This window comes from Scardinius erythrophthalmus, assembly GCF_964197995.2.
Source record: "Scardinius erythrophthalmus genome assembly, chromosome: 1".
Classification (NCBI taxonomy): domain Eukaryota; kingdom Metazoa; phylum Chordata; class Actinopteri; order Cypriniformes; family Leuciscidae; genus Scardinius; species Scardinius erythrophthalmus.
The window spans coordinates 39,570,205-39,592,015 of NC_138221.1; the positions used below are offsets into that span (position 1 = coordinate 39,570,205).

Genomic DNA, 21,811 nt, shown 5'->3' on the forward strand with positions numbered 1-21,811 from the left:
TTTGTGTATAAATATTACATTTCTGCTTGATTCACTAGGTTGAATACCTTTACGTTATCAGTTTATTTGAAAGTTTTAGTTTAGAGACCCCTCATTCTACTTATTCTTAATTATACACTTTGTAGAATATTAGCAGCCCATTAAAACTATATGAAGTAACACAAACATAAGAATGGGAGTTGTTACCTGACAGGAGTCTTTGCCCCCTTCCAATAGTCCAGCACATATCATGTTGTCTGTGATTTCTGAGACACCATTAAGACACTTACACTGCCTGTTTCCAACAATAGGCACTTGCACTTCCTGTAGAGGTTGCGTTGAAGGCAGGGAAACTGAGAAACACATAAAATGATAAAATATACATCACCTATTGCAATAGTACAGTATGCTGTGACTGTAATTGAGGTTAGTTAAATTAAATACATACCGCCTGTATTAGTGTTTCCCCATCCGGTGACCCAGCTGGAGGTTTGTTTGAAGAACGTACTGTCTGAGGAAGCCAGACAGACCGGACTGATAAAGTTAGTAAAATTCACAGACGAAGCCAGTTGCAGAAGAGCGATGTCGTTATTATTAGAGGAGCTATCATAGCTTGGGTGTTTTATGATTCTAGAGACAGTTCTGGACACTTCATTTGCATTTGTTCCTTGCTGTGTCTGTCGGCCCAGGTACACAGTTAGGCCAGCGGTTGCTGTACTGGAATATGGTAGAAGAAGAAGTGCTAAGCATTCGCCACATCAATTTAATTAAATTGTTTTGTTTTTTTATTAATTACAATGGTTGGTTTATGATAATTACTTATCAAAGCAGTGCGCTGCAGTCAGAACCCATCGATTGTTGATGAGTGATCCACCACAAAAATGTGCGCTCCTATGAAGGCTGACCTGCCATGGCCAAGCGCCAGCCGCTGCATCCTGTCCCCCCACTATCTTTGTGTTGAGAGTTGCTTTGCCACACACTGACAATAGACAAGGTAAAGAAAACAAATTTTAGTTAAACAATTGGTCATTTTTAATGGAATTTGGCCATATAAATTGCTGAAAAACTGGTTACCATCCAGTTGTGCGTCACACCCTAGAAAACAAGAAACAAAGTTCAGTTACAGATAACTTCAGTGGAGACAAAAAGTGTAAATGCAATATAAAACGTAGTTGCATAAACGTAAGTAATAGTTATGTTAGTCAAAATGAATTATTAGGTATCTTAAAGCATTTATTATCCAATAAAAGGTCTTACCTATCATTAGAAGAGAGACAATAAATGCTACACTGAGTATGTGGATCATCTTCATCTTCATCTTCATCTTCATCTCTGACAGCACAGACACCTGCAGTCCTGCTCTTAAATATCCCTGCTAACCTGTTTTCAACACGCCCACATACTCTCTCAGCACATTTTAACGCCTTCACCTCTTTCCGTCTGTACACGCCTTCATTGTTCATTCGAGTTTCTTATTGAGCAACCGGTATGTCTGAAAGTGTATTAAGGGACATGTTGGTGTCTCTCAGTCATGCGTAATTGTCACCTGTGCAAACTCTGAAATCTAAACTTGTAAAAAAAAAAAAAAAAAAATGTTTTTGTTTTTTTTGGTGGCTTTTTAATGTTGAGAAGATCGAAGAAGTTGCATGAGGTTATTTGAGTGTTTCTAAAAATAAATCTATTTTATGAGGTTCTTTTTTCATATGAATTTGTGCCATGATACATAAAACAACGTTTTTTATTTTATTTTATTTTTTCAGAGGTTGACCTAAGCATGAACTATTATATTGTACTATTTACTGTGAAGCTACAGAGATGCAATAGCTTAAAGTAATACTTCAGTGACCTACAAATACTTAAAGCATAAAAGAAATTTGTTAAGTCATCTCTCATTCTTCTGTGAAGGAAAATTCTTCTAAGAAAAAACAAATACATTCTTCTGGTAAAATGAGGATGAAATAGCCGCAAGCTAAGTGAATGTACTGACTGATCTTTTAGGGCAATACCTTTTTTTATTTAACATTGCATTATTTATTTAATATTTTTATTGAAAACTTATAATTAAAAACAATTTAGGATTGTTTGACTGATTATTTCAGAAATTAATTATAACGGGGTGACAGAAGTGTCAATGTTCCCAACCTAAATCTAAAAATGTGTATTTTCTTCTCTCTTAAAATGATTAACACTTGCTACAAAACAGCTGTCTGGACTGGGGTGATTGTTTACTGTGAGGGAAGCAACAGTTTCTGTGAACCAAGTCAAACTGGATTTTTCTAAGCTAACATTACATTAACTTAGAATTGTTTGTTTAAAAAGTTAAGATAAAAAACTAAAACAATGATAAATCATATCAGAACTTTTTCACATTTGATGTAAAGAAGTATTCTACACTTACTCTTTTTTTTCAAAAGCTTTCATACAGAAAGAGTTTCGTCACTTCATATATAAAACCTTTTAGAGGTTCTCAGCATGGGATCATTCATTTTATGGTTTTAGTTGAATCAATTGGGTTTAGTTTTAATTCATTTTTAATTGTAATTACATTTTATGAATTAAACAGCTCATAAACATACTTTATAACTAGAAAAAAGTTAAAAGTTCTCATTATAGAACCTATTTGTCATAAAATGTTCTTTAAAATTTAGTCAAGAACCGTAAGGTTCTATTTAGAACCCCTTTGAAACTTATTTTTTTTATAAAATGGCATGCTGTCAACAATGCAAAAATGTATGTATACTTGACTGACTGACCCCTTTTGACCTGCAATGACCCCTTTTCCTATCTATGGATATTTTTTTTAATACTGTGAAACAGTAGGCTATATATTTGTACTGTACAGTGGTGTGTCAAACACAATGCAGCGTAATGCAGTCGTGAACCAAATTGCAGACTACTTAAAAAGGAAAAAATTAAATAGGTACTAAATAAGGAACTAAAATAGACACGATATGATTTAAAACCCATAACATAAACCAAAAGTCAAAGACAATATGATCAGGTTCAACATGACGGCTATATAGCACTGCATCGAATGGCTAAACAAAGCAAAAAATATATATATATATATATACCAGTGATGCGCGGGTCAATGTATAAACAAACCGCACCCGACCGACGTTTTCAACTAACCCGCCCGCAACTCGGACCGCAAAAAAACAAAAAAAGAAAATATTGTACCCGACCCGCTTCCTGACCCGCATTTTTTTTAAAGTAGCTATAGGCCTAATGCTCATCGTAGCGTCTTAATATAACTAATATTCTAATTTTGTCAAGAATTATAAAAAATCGTCAATATAAGCTCATAATTTGTACTAAAATAGTCTAAATGTTTAGTTTTAAAAACAAATTTAAAAAGCTGGCTATGTCTATTTTGATGTTTCTGCGCAAGTTCAGCAGACACTGAGGTTCGGGTTTGTTCCGATCAGAGCTCGTGAGCGGAGAGCGCATTTCTGAATATTCCGCTCCGCTCATGGTCGCTCGCCCAGCCCAGATGGCCTGCTGGTTCGAAAATATGTGGAATATGGGCTACCTCCGACTAATTTTTTTTCTTGTCGACTAGTTGTTCATTTAAGCCATTCGTGGACAAATCGCCCCTTTATATTAAATTAATTACGCTAGCCTACAGGAATAAGCGTAATGACCGCACGCTTATAGCTTGCCACAAAGAACCGGTTAAAGTAATGATTATGAATGTGTCTAAATTAGCAAGGAGACATTTAATTGTTTAGTAATAAACTGGTGTTTTCTGTGTCGCTGCAAATATGAAGTTGACAATGCGGAGATTGCGGACTCGCCATGAACGCCAGAGAGAAATGCACATTTCATATGGATTAGCCTACATAATCAGAGAGTATAGCCTATTTATTTTGGTTTGAATATTTTCGTTTAAAAGTAGACATTTCAAGCTTTCTGTAATATATAGCCTATATTTATCAAATCTGTGAGGCACAAGTTGAGTTTCGGCGCCCTCCAGTTCACATGCAGTGATCGCGTACCGGCGCCTTATTTTGCCTGCTATATATTTGCTTCTTATTTAATAAATACGGGCAATTGATTGATAAAACATTGATCAAAATTAAGATACAATTTATACAAAACGAAAATCTTTTTAAAAGAGTTTTCTATAAAACAAAACTTAATGAAGTCGTCAAAATCATGTTTTACCAAAAACAGCGCCGTTGAGGGCGCCAGCGCCTCTGCCTCTCAGCGCCTCTGCCTCGCGAGTGGATGATAGCCCTGAAGACGCCTAGCAATGATATACCTTTAGTGGTACAGTAGTATACCTTTAGTTAAGTTATCGCAGCGCGCTAAGAGACAATGTTATCGGAAAATGCAGCCCAGGTATATGCACAGTCCCGGCTCCAGGACAAACTACTTGGGGGGGCTTTTACAATTTTTAGGTGGGCTTGCGTGACGAGGGGGGGGGGGTGGTGGTGGGGGGGGGGGTTAATAAGACGTCCGCGAAATGTGATTGGAAATATTTCGTGGGGATATCGCGGCGAAATGTGATTGTTGTCCATCATTCTGCGCAATTGTTGAAAAAGAAAAACGTCACGTCGCAACATTTGACGTATTTGCGTTTTAAACTATGAAGGCGAGCACTTTGATCGAAGGTGAGTTATGTCGGTGGAGAAGTAGCCTACTATCAAATCCCATTCAATTTTTCACTATAGAAAGTGAAACTAAAAACTGACCGATGAGAGCTGAATCTACTTAACATGTGCTGATAACGTATAGGCCTAACCTTAATTTATTTTCTTAATATTTCTCTTGTGGCCCATGGTGAAAAAAATTTGAATTATTTCATGTTAAACACGTTGTTTTTTAAATGAGGACTAATATAACATCTTCATCGCTGCGCGTCGGTTATGCAGTGATGCCCTATGAGATTATTGCAGGGCTAATTAATTGTAGCCTAATATTGATTTGATAATAAAAGTAGCCTAATAATTGTAACAGACCTTATGTTTGATTGTGTATATGCACATTAATTCTGGATGTGCTGGCGCTCGTTCTATGTGTGCAATGCATTTTAACCTCGGGGCTAGTAGATAGGCAATTAAGGTCATGCATTGCGTACTTGGGGTGTCACGGTCTTCGGATTTTCCTCTCACATGTGTGTGAAAAGACGTTTAATAGCCTAAAGTAAAGAACAGTTCAGGCAGTTCTCGTTTATTGTTATCTTATTCATAAAGTGTTTAGGCGAACCCTGCACGAACGCTCAGTCACATAATCATCATTCAGATCACCGCAAGGGGGGCTTGAGATCATCTTAGGGGGGGCTAAGCCCCCCCAAGCCCCCCCTTGACGCCGGGCCTGTATATGCATAATGGAGATTCCAAAGCTCTCTTCTTTGGTCAGAACCATGGAGAGCGATCGCGGATTTACTTTTACAATGCAACACAATATTTAAAGAGCATCAAGCTATTAAAATCTATATTATGTATACGCACAGATAATATAACAGTAGGCTATATTAGTCAATATTTTTTATTAGGTTAAGCAGTGATTGGATAACGTTTTTTTATTTTATTTTTATTTAACGTTTTTAATTTAAGGCCCACCCACAATTGGTCTGGCTTATCCAAAACTGGATCATTTTATCCGTGCCTGGTTGGTCGTGCCAGTTTTGTGGTTATCAAATGTGTAAATAGCATCGCAAGAAGTATGACAAAACCAGCACTTTGGTCATCATCTTTCATTATTTCGGCAAATGTCTCCCACACTTTGCTCTTTCTATTTGTGTATTTGCGGAGCTTCCACTCCCCAGTCTTCACCTTTTCTCTTGCCGCCTCCATCTCTACCTGCAGACTGAGCTCGTGCGTCATCTTCGCGCCAGTTATTCAGCCAATAAAGTGTAAATTAAATTTAAAACGTATTCATAGAAAATTGTGTCTAGAACTAATCACAAAGGTTTAATTGGCATCTTTATTTCAAACGACCCGACCGACCGCGACCCGAATATCATTAAAAATATTTTTGGATGACTCGTAACCGCGGGTGACCGCAGGCACCCGCTCATTTCGGATCAACCCGCGCATCACTGATATATACATATATTTTAGTTTCTTATTTGGAATTGCTTTCTCTGACTCTCTAACAAAATAATGTTATTTTAACATCTGCAAATGTAGGAATGCAGCTTGTTTAATCTAACAGAATTAACTTCCCTTTATGTGAGTTTAAGTGCTTTTGCTCATAGTAGTTTCTCATTTTTATGGTTAAGTAATCAACCACTAAAAACACCACTAACCACTGTTTACAGGTTTTCCAGGGTTGTTTTTCAGATATCTGCAGGCTTAGTCATGCACACAACAAATGCCATTTGCTAATTTGCATACTATAAAGATATGTGATCATCTGTAAAACCCAAAGAAACCCAAAGAAACAATAAGGATGATCATGGAGAAAGACTGAGAAGAAGAAGAAGAAAAAGAAGAAGAAGAAGAAGAAGAAGAAGAAGATGATGATGAAGTACAGATGGAATTGATAAATGAGAAATGAGTTGGAGTATGAAGAGAGAAAGAGGACAGCAGGGTGGAAAGAGAAGACACAACTGAATCATGATGGTCTACTAGTGGGTCCCAATTCTCATTTTTGTCGGAAGATGTTTTACATGTGTGGATTAATAAAATATTAACAGTCCATTTTAGAAAATGTTTATAAGAAAGTCCAAAAGATCAAGGAAACATTTTACCACAACACAGATCCTATAAACACAAAATGCAAATAACAAACGGATCTTTATTCTTCCCCACTTGAAATGATATAAAGTTATTTATAGTTTTAAAGTCAAAGTGTAAAGTTAAAGTGTAACCAAAACGTTTAATTGAATAGCCTACATTTTACATAGTAGGCCTATCTGTACTTTTACGAGGTGGCTGTAGGCTATAGATCACATGAAGGCAGGAGATAAACAAAATAGTCTTTAATAGTAACTCTAATACGTAAACACACAGGATATCACTGAATAGGGCTTGGGCGTCGTTACGTCATACTTGGCGTGGCGGCCATGTTGATGGCCTCGCGAATGTAAACATACAGCAAGTCGAACGAGGAGAAGCAGAGTTGGGAGGAAGAAAAGAGATATTAAAGTCCCGAAAATGATGTGAAATTTACGGGGATACGTTAAATAGGGAAGCCAGGGACCAGTAACGTTATGTGGACAAAATCGACAAAAAAGTGTAGTTAGTAGCTGTCAACCCTCCCGTTTTTTCCGGGTTTCTCACGCATTTGAGCTCTTTTCCCGCTGTCTTCCCGTTTTAGTATTTTCTTATAAAATATCCCGAAAAATTAAAATTTCAACATTCATGTTTCTGTTGCTATCCCTCTGCTGACAGCAAAAATTCGTACTACAAAACTGCAGCATTAACTTAAGCGAGTTGTGAAGCTAGGTCTAACGTGACTTTGTTTACAGATTGACATGAAATCGTGCTCTCACAACAACCACGCTGTTATCTTAAAAAGGCCAATATCACGCTAAGGTTGCCTTCAAGTAAGCAAAACGATGCTTTGAAAACATCTGTTTTTCTGGAAGGGCAATGGGGTAGGCAACAGGACAACAGTACAGAGACTGACAGGTCCGATGGAAGGGCTAACGTTAATGTTATGAGTAAGGTATTAAAATACGGGATATTTTACAGGAAACTTTGTCCACATACTGGTCCCTGGTTTCCCTATTTAACGTATCCCGGTTGTCACAGTTCTGTCACCCTTGTCTGGGTTTTCTCTTGGTTTAGTGACAGAGCTGTGACACTCCCGGTTTGTCATGTGTTGTGTTAGTCTGGTCTGTTGTGAGCACATAGCTGTCGTGTTATTTCCTTGTGCCATGTGCTCTCCTGTCAATCGTCAAACCCCGCCCATCTTGTTATCTCGTTATTGTTTAATGTCCCTCACCTGCCTGCCTCGTTACCTTCCTTGTTTGTTCCCTATTTATTCCCCCTGTGTTTGCAGTCCTGTGCTGGTTCGTTGTCTATGTTCCCTCGTGTTCTTCTTGATGCCTGCCTGAGTTCTCCCCTGTTTTTCCCCCACGGAGTTGTTTTGTTTGTAAGTTTGTTTTGTTTACTTAATAAATTCCTTTTACGCACATGAATCCTCGCTTCCTGTTTTACCCATTACGTGACAGAACGAACCAGCCATAATGAGGATTCAGCGGAAGGATTCACGCCAGCCACCAGCCTCTCCTATTTCCTGCCCGCGTTATGAACGCATTGTTAAGTTCACCGCCTTGAGTTCCCTTCGACAGAAGGGGACGAATGTGAGAGACTTTGCCCTGGAGTTCAGCTCCGCTGCAGAGGGGCTGGGGCTGGGTGAGATGGCCCTTAAGGACCTATTTAACTACGCCCTTGAGGAGCCCGTTGATGTTTGGACAATGACAGGGCTGGAGCGATTGACGTTCTGGAGGTTCGTTGACTTTCTGGAACGACGAGAGAACCCTCCAGTGAGGCAAACTACAGCGGTCCCAGTTCCGGTGTCCCCGAGTCCGGTGGTCCCAAGTCCAGTGGTCCCAGTTCCGGTGGCCCCAGTTCGGGTGGTCCCGAAACGGAGGAGGAGAAGGAAGACTCCCTCCATGACTGTTCCGGTGGCCTCAACTTCGGTGGTCCCGAGTCCAATGGTCCCAGTTCCGGTGGTCCCCGTTCCGGTGGTCCCGAGTCCAGTGGTCCCAGTTCCGGTGGTCCCGAGTCCGGTGGTCCCGAGTCCGGTGGTCCCGAGTCCGATGGTCCCAGTTACGGTGATCCCAGTTCCGGTGGTCCCGAGTCCGGTGGTCCCAGTTCCGGTGGTCCCGGGTTCGGTGGTCTCGACTCCGGTGGTCCGGAGACGAAGGAGGAGGAAACGGGCCTCTTCAGTTGATTGTCCGGTGGCTCTTAACACGGAGACCATCCCGGAGGTGACTGCCGTCACTGACGCACCGCCCAGGCGTCCTGCTCTGCCCGCGCCGCCCAGGCGTCCTGCTCTGCCCGCGCCGCCCAGGCGTCCTGCTCTGCCGGCCCCGCCCAAGCGGCTCGCCCTGCCGGCCCCGCCAAAGCTGCTCGTCCTGCTGGCACCACCCCAGCGACACGTCACGTCTGCCGATCCAGAGACTGTTCACGTCACGTCTTTCGATCCAGAGACTGTTCACGTCACGTCTTTCGATCCAGAGACTGTTCACGTCACGTCTGCCGATCCAGAGACTGTTCACGTCACGTCTGCCGAGCCTGTGTCTTCGGACAGGATGGCCGCTGCCGAGCCTGTGTCTTCGGACAAGATGGCCGCCGCCGAGCCAGATCCAGTGTCTGCGGACAAGATGGTTGCCGCCGAGCCTGTTCACGTCACGCCTGCCGAGCCTGTGTCTTCGGACAAGATGGCCGCCACCGAGCCGGTGGTATCTGTTCCTGAGCCGGTGGTATCTGTTCCTGAGCCGGTGGTGTCTGTTCCTGAGCCGGTGGTGTCTGAGCCGGTGGTATCTGTTCCTGAGCCGGTGGTGTCTGAGCCGGTGTTGTCTGTTCCTGAGCCGGTGTTGTCTGTTCCTGAGCCGGTGTTGTCTGTTCCTGAGCCGGTGGTGTCTGAGCCGGTGTTGTCTGTTCCTGAACCGGTGTTGTCTGTTCCTGAGCCGGTGTCTGTTCCTGTGCCATGGCCGCTTGAAGGGTCGTCTCCGCCGTGGCCGCCCGAGGGGTCGTCTCCGCCGTGGCCACCCGAGGGGTCGTCTCCGCCGTGGCCGCCCGAGGGGTCGTCTCCGCCGTGGCCGCCCGAGGGGTCGTCTCCGCCGTGGCCGCCCGAGGGGTCGTCTCCGCCGTGGCCGCCCGAGGGGTCGTCTCCGCCGTGGCCTCCTGAAGGGTCATCTCTGCCGTGGCCTCCTGAGGGGTCGTCTCCGCCGTGGCCGCCCGAGGGGTCGTCTCCACCGTGGCCCCCTGATGGGTCGTCTCCGCCGTGGCCGCCCGAGGGGTCGTCTCCGCCGTGGCCTCCTGAAGGGTCGTCTCTGCCGTGGCCTCCTGAGGGGTCGTCTCCGCCGTGGCCGCCCGAGGGGTCGTCTCCACCGTGGCCCCCTGATGGGTCATCTCCGCCGTGGCCGCCCGAGGGGTCGTCTCCGCCGTGGCCTCCTGAAGGGTCGTCTCTGCCGTGGCCTCCTGAGGGGTCGTCTCCGCCGTGGCCGCCCGAGGGGTCGTCTCCACCGTGGCCCCCTGATGGGTCGTCTCCGCCGTGGCCGCCCGAGGGGTCGTCTCCGCCGTGGCCCCCTGATGGGTCGTCTCCGCCGTGGCCGCCTGATGGGTCGTCTCTGCCCTGGCCGCCCGATGGACTACCTGCTCCACTCTGGCCACCTGAAGGGTCGTCTCCGCCCAGACCGCCCGATGGACTATCTGTTCCGCCCTGGTTGCCTGAAGGGTCGTCTCCGCCCAGGCCGCCTGATGAACTGTCATCCCGTGTCCATTTCCTCCCATGGTCTTGGCCCCTCCGTCCCTCCCCCTAATCCCCCACAGTTCTACCTCCCTCCTTTCCCTCTCGGTGTATGTGTTTTGATCTGCTTGTCTTGTCTGCTTTTTGGTCTTGCACGTTTGATGTTCTTGTCTTGTCTTTTGTGTCCCTCCTTGGGAACGCCAGGTGGCGTTCCTTTGAGGGGGGGTAGTGTCACAGTTCTGTCACCCTTGTCTGGGTTTTCTCTTGGTTTAGTGACAGAGCTGTGACACTCCCGGTTTGTCATGTGTTGTGTTAGTCTGGTCTGTTGTGAGCACATAGCTGTCGTGTTATTTCCTTGTGCCATGTGCTCTCCTGTCAATCGTCAAACCCCGCCCATCTTGTTATCTCGTTATTGTTTAATGTCCCTCACCTGCCTGCCTCGTTACCTTCCTTGTTTGTTCCCTATTTAGTCCCCCTGTGTTTGCAGTCCTGTGCTGGTTCGTTGTCTATGTTCCCTCGTGTTCTTCTTGATGCCTGCCTGAGTTCTCCCCTGTTTTCCCCCCACGGAGTTGTTTTGTTTGTAAGTTTGTTTTGTTTACTTAATAAATTCCTTTTACGCACATGAATCCTCGCTTCCTGTTTTACCCATTACGTGACACCGGTAAACTCCACATCCTTTTCGGGATTTTAACATCTTTTTTCTTTCTGTTCTTCTCCCAACTCTGCTTCTCCTCGCTCGACTTGCTGTATGTTTACATTCATGAGGCCATCAACATGGCCGCCACGCCAAGTATGACGTCACGACGCCCAAGCCCTATAGACCCCTTTTGCGCCGACGTCACAGTTACGTCACGGCGCTAGCTGGAGGCAAAACAAACGGAAAACTGGAGGCGGCCAATACAAACCAGCACAGATTCGGCTACATAATAAGGAGCTTAAATTATTATTTTTATTATTAAAAGTCATCTTGTTGTGTTCTTGGGTGCAAGAATCGATGAAAGATGAGTATGCTGTATCTGGAATTTTTATTTCTAGAAAATATTCATATCATTAAAATTGCACCGTAGTGTCACTCTTTACATTGTCGTCTTGGCGCTGGCTAGGCAGAACTGCGGATTGAACCACTCAAGTCTTTACATGACCATTCAGCACATAATTATATTATAGGCATCTAAATATATTTATATGTCCTCAGTTTCTCTTCACCCTCGGTTTCTCTATCGGGTAGGTGTAGAAGTCAGGCCACTCAACCGGGGGTAGCGTTAACGTTAATCCTGTCAGTTCGTCCATTGACTGAGCGTGTACGGTCATCTGGTTCCGTCCGTTAAAATTAACTTTTGCAAATAACAATCGCCGTCCTGGACAGTGAGTGACCTTGCAAATTAAGACAAAATCGGATTTTCTCCAGTCATTGTTAAAAAACAAGCTAACAAAACTTGCAAACTAACGTTAGTGAAGCGGCCAGAGGGATCTTTCTGCCTCCAGCTAAGCTCCGCCCACACAAATACGTCACCGTGTTTACCAACTGTAAAAGGGTCTATATAAGCATAACACAACCACGAAGCATTAACAAGACGGGACAAATAACTGAAATGAATCCTGGTTCAGATTACAAGATTTTTGTGTCTGTTACGATAGTCACGGTGTCAGATTACACGATTTTGACTCCTAAAATCTTGTCATGTCCTGGACAAGAAACATTGTCAGACTACAGGTTGCTTTCCGAGCAGTCATCACGTGCCGTCACAGACACGCACACATTCACTCGCAAACACACTCACTCACTCGCGCACACACACACACACACACACACACACTCGCTCACTGGCGCACACACACTCGCTCACTGGCGCGCACACACACACTCACTGTTGCTCGCACTCTCACTCTCGCTCACATACTCAACCTGTCGTGGAGGACCGTTTAAAAATTAAACATGCTAGTCTTTCTGTCTTGATGTCGTCAAGCATCGCAGACGCGACGTAGGTTGTCGCACACTATACGAGATGAAACGATCGAATCTTGCGTCCCGACGCCCGTTGGCGTTTACGAATCCCCACGACACTCTACTTCAAACGGATCGTGCCAAAATCGTGTAATCTGAACCAGGCTGGTAATAAACATTTGACCTAACACGCAGGGAACAGTATCGCAAGTCATATCGTCATCGCAATATTAAATGTTATAGTACATCGCAGCTTTTCCTCATATCGTGCAGCCCTACACTACGGACTGCACGCCAAATAACTTTATAAATAATTGCTTGCTGGGCAGTCAATAAATGTATGCTGTTACATTATTATTTCTCCCGAGTCTTTCTGGTAGAACTAAACATGGAGAGTGAAAGGGTGTGTTCACACTTGTAGTTTGGTTTGCTTCATTGATTTGGTTCGTTTGCTCCAGAGCAAAAAAAAACAAAAAAACAAAAAAACAAAAAAAATATTTAAAGGGTAACTAAACCCTAAACCAACTTGTTTTTAGTTAATTATCTGTAATAATGGGGCTTTATTAGTGCTGTTCATTGATTCCAGTAACTTTTTTGACATTTGGGTATAAAGTGTTTTAATTTTACAATATATGGTGTAAAAACGTCTGAGTGCTGCCCTCTTAAGGTTGAACGGTGGCTACTGCAGTTGAATTTTCCTATTGGATGTTGCAGTGGCAAGTGACGTAAGCGGTGGCAGGTGACGTAAGCAGGTTCCAGCTCACCACACCCCTGGTACGAGCTAGCGTAGATTTATCTGTATTGTACAGTGGGCAGGAGGGTACTTAGGTGTAGTTATTCTGCCCTCGCATGTACGACGTCTGATTTGTACTAGCTAGACAGATAGTTAACAGCAATGAAGAGAAACTCCAGAAGTCTTGTTGAGGATTGATGTTTTATCTTTTTGTCTCTTTTCTTCCTCAGTTTTATTTCTCATGTTTTTCCCCATTTAAGTCTGTAAGACTGAAAGAGTAAACAGAAAATAAACATTACAAAAGTGTAAAGTCTGTTGTCTTTCTTACACAATCAAATATAAAGTTACCCAGTAACTCAATATGGATAAACAGTAGGCTATTATATGTCAACACTTTACACAATAAACTACAGATGTAAATAAATCAACTAATAATTCAGAGGCGAAGCGCCGAGGCTCGTTGCTGAGCAGATAAATCAGTGAGTCAAAAAACAAAAGGCTTTAATCTAGAGCATATATGCGATGAAAATGATAAGAATCACGAACGTAATAACACACATTACTTAATGTAAACATATACATCATACAGAAACCACAATTCTGACGAAAAATTACTTACAGACAAAGATTTGACCAAACTCTGTAATGACGCAGACTCGTGGGTGATTTCAGCGCTGTTGCTCGGCGAACACTAGGACCGTCACTAAAACGGGTCCGACTAGGAAACAAACTAAACGCCAAAGGGCGGAACACTCCTCGCCTGGTATATTATTATACCACTATCAACATCTTAATTACTCAAAGATTAATCAACCAAACAAATATACAATCAATCACTAATTACATTTATGAACAGTATTATTACTTATCAGAATGTCCATCACTTTATCAGTCCTTAGACATAAGAAAAACAAGCTCTGAGATGGGTCTGATGTAAGTTTTTGTTGTTCCTTGCCTCACAACTTTAACTTCAACCTTGCGGACTTTGTTGTCTTTGCTAGGCAATGTCTTTACTACAAGTCCAATTGGCCAGTCGTTCCGTTTAGCCTGACTGTCTTTCATCAGAACTACATCATCTACTTGTATGTTTGGCTTGTCATCAGTCCACTTGTGACGTTTCTGGAGAGTCACCAGATACTCCTGTCTCCAACGTTTCCAGAAGCTCTCTGCCAGACACAGCACTTGTTTCCACTGATTTTTGTGAAGATCTTTATGATCAAAGTCACCCGGAGGCGCTGTCACTGGAGTTATCTTTTGAGTGAGAATCATTGCAGGTGTCAATATTGAAGGATTGTCAGGGTCTGTTGACACTGCGATCAATGGCCTGGCATTAAGAATGGCCATGACTTCTGCCATCAGAGTCGTCAACACTTCATGTGTGAGGTGTTTCTTGTCAGACCGCAGCAACATCCCTTCCAGAATGTGACGCGCTACTCCTATTAGTCTTTCCCAACAACCTCCCATATGGGACGAATGGGGGGAGTTGAAAGTCCACGAGCATCCCTGCTTGTCAAGGAAACTTGTCAGTTCTGGATCACTGGTGTTGAATTTTAACTCTTTGCACGCTCCTATAAAGTTTGTGCCTCTGTCGGAGCGAAGCTGTTTGGATGGCCCACGGATAGCAAAGAATCGGCGTAAGGCATTTATAAAACTTGAAGTGGACATGGATTCTAACACTTCAATGTGTGTCGCTCTCGTGCTCATGCATGTGAATAACACTGCCCATCGCTTACTTTCAGCACTACCTCCACGAGTGCGCCGAGTGACAATGCTCCATGGTCCGAAGACATCCAGACCGACATGGGTAAAAGGGGGTTCTGAGGTGAGTCTGTCAGCTGGTAGTGGTGCCATTTTCTGCTCCATAAACCTCCCTCTCAGTTTTTTGCAGGTCACACAGTTATAAATGACACTTCACACCAGCCGTTTACTTCCCACTATCCACACTCCTGCTGACCGGACGGCACCTTCAGTCAAATGACGACCTTGATGGAAAACATCCTCATGGTAATGTCTCACTATTAGAGTTGCGATGTGATGAGTTTTGGGCAGTATGACAGGATGTCTCTCATCTCTGGGTAAGTCAGCGTTGGTAAGGCGTCCTCCAATCCGAAGGAGTCCATCCTCGTCGATGAAGGGATTTAACTTTCTCAGTGGACTCTTTTTTGAGAGCTGAATCCCATCTCCCAAACATTTTAACTCTTCTCCGTAAAACTCTTGCTGGACACAACGAATGACGACTGTTTTAGCTTGCCAACGTGCATCAACTGCGTCCACTTTTTGATTCTTGGAGTATGTTCTTGTTACTTGAATAAGTTTTGTGATGGCTTGCAGTAGTCTCGTCCAGCTAGAAAAACGTTCAAAGCGTGCTGAGCTGAACTGACCTTCTGTAGCTTTGGTGTAGTTGACAGCAACTTGGGCTCGAACTTCAACATCAAGTTCTGGGTCAACAAGATCAAAGCTCTCGCTTTGTGGAGGCTCACTGCTGCTTTTCAAGAATTCAGGGCCTGAGAACCAGTTAGAGGCTCTGAGGGTGTCTACAGACGTGGGTCTGGTGGCGTGATCTGCCGGATTCTGTTCAGTGGCAACATACTGCCATTGTTGTGAATGACTTGATTTCCTGATGCGATTGACTTGGTTGGCAACATACACATGAAATCTTCTTGAGGTGTTATGGATGTACCCGAGAACAATCCTACTATCAGTGAAAAATCTCACAGCATGCATCTCAATATCCATCTCACAGCAGATTGTGTCCGCCATTTCAGCTGCCAGGACAGCGGCGCACAACTCTAAACGTGGAACTGTATGGGCTGGATGTGGTGCCAATTTCGCTTTGCTCATAATGAATCCTACGTGGCACTGGTTTCCATCATTGGTGACACGCAGGTAGGCTACTGCAGCGATAGCCTGAGTGGAGGCATCAGAGAATAAACAGAGTTCTCGACTTTGAGATGAGACAAGAGGGATAGGCACATACCTTCTCTTGATGTGTAGCTTCTCTAATTCCAGAAGAGACTCTTTCCACAACTTCCAGGACACTTGCTTGTCTGAAGGGAGAGGATCATCCCAATCATATTCTTTAGAAGACAGTTCTCTGATGAGAGCTTTTCCTTGAACAGTGATGGGAGCCACGAAGCCCAGTGGATCATAGAGGCTCTGAACTGTTGACAAGATGCCTCTTTTTGTGAACGGTTTCTCTTCGTGGGATACTTGGAAACCGAAACTGTCACTCTCCAGATTCCATATCAGTCCAAGGCTCCGCTGAAGTGGGAGAGGGTCTGCACTAAAGTCGAGGTCTTTTAAGTCTTTTGCAAGGTCCTCGGGGGCAAATGCTGTCATGACTTTGCTGCTATTGGAAGCGATTTTGTGGAGTTTTAAGTTCGATGCTGCTAACATTTTTTGAGTCCTCTGTAGAAGATCAATAGCTTCCTCTTCTGTTGGAACCGACGTCAATCCATCGTCCACGTAGAAGTTCCTCATGACGAAGTCCTTGCTGTCTGTGCCATACTCATCCTGATGCTCTTGTGCAGCTCTCCTTAGACCATAAATGGCAACTGATGGTGAGGGGCTGTTGCCAAATATGTGCACCTTCATTCTGTATTCGGTGATGTTATTGTTCAAGTCGTTGTCCTTGTACCAAAGGAACCGCAAATAATCACGATGATCCTCTCGAACAACAAACGCGTAGAACATCTGCTGAATATCAGCGGTGACTGCGATGTTCTCTTTCCTGAAGCGGATTAAGACACCCAGCAAGGCATTGTTTAAGTCAGGCCCACTGAGCAGCACGTCATTCAGCGACACACCGTCATGTTTGGCACTTGAATCAAAAACAACTCTTATTTGATTTGGTTTTTGAGGATGATAGACCCCGAACAGAGGCAAGTACCACCTTTCTTGATGTTCCTCGATCTCGGGTGCTAGTTCTGTGTGGTCATTCTCAAATACCTTTTTCATGAACTCCAGGAAGTGTTCTTTCATGTCTGTGCGTCTGTCTAGAGTTCGTCGGAGAGATACAAGTCGTCGCAGAGCCATCTCTCTGTTGTTTGGAAGACGACGACGGGGTTTGCAGAACGGCAGCGGTGCTACCCAACTGTTCGCCTGATCCACATAAACCTCTTTGTCCATGATGTCCAGGAATGTTTGATCGTCTACTGACAGAGCTACTGGGTTCATCATCAGGGTGGCTGTCGAAGACTGTGGCTCCAAGTTTTTCTGTCTCCTCACCTTGGAATGCGCAGTCCAGACTTCTTGGTTGGTGAGTGCTTTTTCTGTTAAGAGTCTCTTTCACTTGAATTTTGTTAGGACAGGGACTTAACACGGATGTCCGTCCATTAGGCAGTGTGTGTGTCTTGTACACTCTGACACTGGGTGGTTTGTGAGCCCGGTCTAGACAAACATCTCCTACGATAACCCACCCGAGATCAAGACGTTGAGCGTAGGGGTCTTCATGGTCTCCGTTATACTGCTGCCTCACTTTATGCACTCGCAAAATGTCTCTTCCTAGCAGGATAAGGATCTGAGCATTTTCATTGAGTGGTGGTATCTTATCTGCTACATGTCTCAGATGGGGGAAACAGCGAGCAATTTCGGGTGTGGGAATTTCGTTTCGGTCGTCTGGCATCATTTCACACTCTATAAGAGTTGGAAGCTTGATTTGGATCTTTCCATCATATGATTCCACCACAAAGTTTGTTGCTCTCCTCCCTGAGGTTTCCATAACACCAGAGCAAGTTTTTAATGTATAGGGAGATGCTTTTTCATAGAGGCCAAAGTGGTTGAAGAACTCAGGGCGAGCAAGTGAGCGATTGCTCTGGTCATCTAACACTGCATAGGTCTGAATTACCCTTCCTGGATGATCTTCTGGGTAGACTTTAACCAAACATATTTTACAGCAGGATTTGGCGTTGGTGTTTGGAACAGTAGTGTTGCTGGTTGCAACAGGACTGCTGGACTGCATAGCTTTCCAGCAGACTTGGAAATTAGGCGCCAGTGTTTGCATGCACTTGGCCTGGAAGACCGTGAGTGTGAAACCTGCATTTTACGCGGGATTCCTTCTCCAACGCAATAGAGGTGGTGGAAATGGGCTTCTCCACACAGCTCGCGCTGAAAAGCGACGCAGTGCCAAACGCTGCTACTCCTGCATTGTCTCCACCACCGCAGCGGCTTCTTGATGTGAGTGATCATATATGTCTTAATCACAATTTATGGTTAGGCTAAAGTTAATCCTCTGGGTTCGACAAACGCGTCGGCGCATTTTTCTGGATTTTTTCACATAGCGGCAAAATATGAAAATGCCTAGAGAGCGCGCCTATAGACATCAACTCGATAAAACTCATCAGATGCATGTACTTTACGTCATCTTGCAACCCTGTCAGCAAACTCTCTATTTTAGAGAGTCTGACACATAGACTGGTGCACGCGTCCCCCCGCCAGGGCTGGACTGGGACAAAACATTGGCACGGGCATTTTGGCCAGACCGGCCCACTATATGATCATAAACACCACCCATCTTTGCACGCCCTTAATATGCATACCAACTCCTATTCATTAAAACCACTAATGCCATGTAATGAGTGAGTATAGGAACGAGTGAGAGTTAACAGATGAAATAAGTAAAAATTTGACATTTATTAACAGTTAATAACACTGACTTTTTTTTACCAATGCATTACACCGGCACAAACCCAGCGCCGCCAATTAAGCAAAACAAAACGAATGGGCCACCGATGTACAAATTTTATGGGCCGTAAAAAAAAAAAAAATAAATAAATTAATAAAAAGTATGTATGAGTATGAGATGTATCGGCCCAAAAAGCACGTCGGCCCACCAGGAAAATGCCCGGTATGCCCAATGGCCATTCCAAAGCGCGTCTGTGTTGCACGCAACCACGTATTACACATGACCAGAGTCGCCCAATAGTGAGCCTATGTGGTTGTGACACTGCCACAGTAAAGCCCTGCAATATGCTCACTTAAGTAAAAAAAACAAAAAACAAACAAGACGTGTGAGATATCTGTGTGTGCCATGCCAATATGTTTATTGTTTATTTATTTCTTGGCATGTATGTTGATTTTGAACATTTGCCTATGCTTATTTTTGAGGGGACTTTTGTTCATCTCTAAGGACTCTTATTAAGCTGAGGGATAAAAGAGAAAAGGGGGGCGGCCATTTTGAAAAGTGTGTTTGGTGAGGTGGCATGGTTCTTTTGGGCTAACCTAGCTCTGAGTAAACTGTCTAGAATGTTCTCTGAGAAGAGAGACTTTGTGTATTAGATGTTGGAGCTATTTCATATGTGCATGCCCTGGTCTCGGATATACCTGGTGGACTATACTCTGGGGCTTATTTTTCATCTGGAGGATAACCTGTTTTGTGGGGCCTTGAACCATTGGATTTGTATTTTTTGCTCTTTTTGGGGACACTGTTTTTCCTGAGGACTTTAAATTGCCTACATACCTCAGCAGGAAAGGACTGAGACGGGACTGTTGAGTATTATTTTTGTTATTTATATTTTGCTTGGACTTACTTCTCTTGAACTTTCTTTATTTGGACTATTTTGTTTGAGTTTTACACAAAGAGTCAACAGATTTATGTTATGTTTGCATGTGCTTTACAATGGTCTAAATTGCCTTTATATTTTCAAACCAATGTTGTTTGGGGGTCTTTGATGTCTTTACAATCATGCTGTTCTGTGTAGTATCTTTGAAATCATAAGATTAAAAGGAAACAATAGTCAACTCCCTTTGAGATAATTCTTCAACCTTTTATTAAGAGTTGGAGTTGTTATATGGTGACGCGCTACGCTTAAACACTATGTAAAAAAACCTCAAAGTCCAGAGAGAAGGAAATGAAAAGTGGAATAAAGTCGTTATTAGGGCCCAAGCCCTGAAAGGGCGAATGTTTATATATATATATATATATATATATATATATATATATATATATATATATATATATGTATATATGTATATATGTATGTATATTATATATATATATATATATATATATATATATATATATATATATTAGGGCTGTCAATTGATTAAAAATTTTAATCGATTAATCGCATGATTGTCATGAGTTAACTCGCGATTAATCGCACATTTTTTATCTGTTCTAAATGTACCTTAAATTAATACTTTTCAAGTTTGTAATACTCTAATCCAGGGGTGTCCAAAGTAACTCCTGGAGGGCCACTGTCCAGCAGAGTTTAGCTTTAGCCTGCCTCAACACACCTACCTGGAAGTTTCTAGAATGCCTATTAAGACCTTGATTATCTGGTTCAGGTGTGTGTTTAATTGGGGTTGGAGCTAAACTCTGCAGGACAGTGGCCCTCCAGGAGCAGGATTGGACATCCCTGCTCTAATCAACATGGGCATGGATAAATATGGATGCTTTATGCAAATGTATGTTTATTCTTGAAACCATAGTCAACATAGAGCATGAAGACGAGACGTTGAAGATGTTTCAAAGGTCATAGATGTTTTTTAAAGGGTACATAACATGTACAGTTTCACCTAATCTCATGTTAATCTTGAGTACCTATTGAGTAGTAGTGCATCTTTAATATCTCCAAAAAGTGTTTAGTTTTATTATATTTATAAAAGGAAAATACAGCTTTCCGATTCTCTCTGGAAAAAACCGAGCTCCTGGAGGCGGAGCTATAGAGTCAAGCGGTAGTGCATGATTTCCAGCAAAAGACAGAAATCTGATCCAGTTGTACTTACATGAATGTGGTCTTTTATCACTGGGACCGCTCCACGTTTTAATAACAAACGATTTGCAAATCCAGCGTCGACCTGGGCCTTGTTAATAAAACATTCGTCACTGAAATGACCAGAACACACAACCACACTTCCTACACTCCGTTGCTGCCCCGGAAAAACAAACTGCATCCACTGTTCCTGTAACACTGGGTTCTTTGGAAAGCTGAACACGGTAAGCTTTCCCTCACATCCAAAAACACACTTTTTTGGAGACATTCTTGAACAAATCCTATGCAGCGCGGGCGCCGATGATTTCCTGTTGAAGCGCGTTGATGTGCGCGGTCTCGCTCTCCTCTGGTCGACGTGTGCGCGGGCGAGCTTTTCCGAGAGAAATGCTCATATAAGGAGTTCCACTCTCATCTACGTAATTAGATCCACGATCGGAAAAAAAACAGCCGAAACTTGTACCAACCCGGAAGTAAGATTTTCGGCACAGAAATTCTCCGTTATTCGTCCAAAATATTTTTTTTAAACTTTGCCCATGTTTAGCATGAGAATCCATCTCTTTAACACTGTAAACAACTCTGAATACATGAAACACCATTGTACCCCCCTTTAAAGAACTTGTTCATGTCTATTAGACACATGTAGAAAGAACAAAGAAATACCAGGTTCCCATTACTTCTCTTTCTTTGCACTGAGCAATTAACACAAACATGTTTAGATTTTTGCATGACAGGGCAGCTCTTCTGAAAATGCTAAATGTACATTTATTATTTATTATACATTAGTTTGTCTCTCTCTGTGCCCATTTTGATGAAGTTAAATTCTCAATAAAACTGTTTTCATTGGTATATTTTACTGTTTCTGTTGTCAGTCAAACAACGGAATGAATATGAAATGGTGACTGAAACGCGACCCATTAAGACATAACCAGCTCTCCCTTCCAAGATGTTAATCTGCACAAAAATCCTGATAATCGAGCCGTCGTCTGATGAAATCAAATACACATAAGATAAAGACAATATCTGTGCTATGATTTCGGCTATGCTTGCATGTAAAACTAGAGAAGC

At 43.2% G+C, this 21,811-nt stretch overlaps 1 protein-coding gene across 1 annotated transcript in view; it reads right to left on the reverse strand.

The window, feature by feature from the left end:
- The window catches only part of LOC308699258 (polyserase-2), a 6,044-nt gene extending 4,733 nt beyond the window's left edge, over nt 1-1,311 (reverse strand). Inside the window, exons 1-5 of the mRNA XM_081379935.1 lie at nt 1,237-1,311; nt 1,054-1,074; nt 799-958; nt 428-696; nt 187-332 (exon numbers count right to left, since the gene is read on the reverse strand). Of these exons, the coding sequence (XP_081236061.1) occupies nt 187-332; nt 428-696; nt 799-958; nt 1,054-1,074; nt 1,237-1,309 (669 nt within the window). The 5' untranslated portion in view covers nt 1,310-1,311. The remainder of the gene's footprint in view (nt 1-186; nt 333-427; nt 697-798; nt 959-1,053; nt 1,075-1,236) is intronic.
- Nucleotides 1,312-21,811: the final 20,500 nt, after the last annotated feature.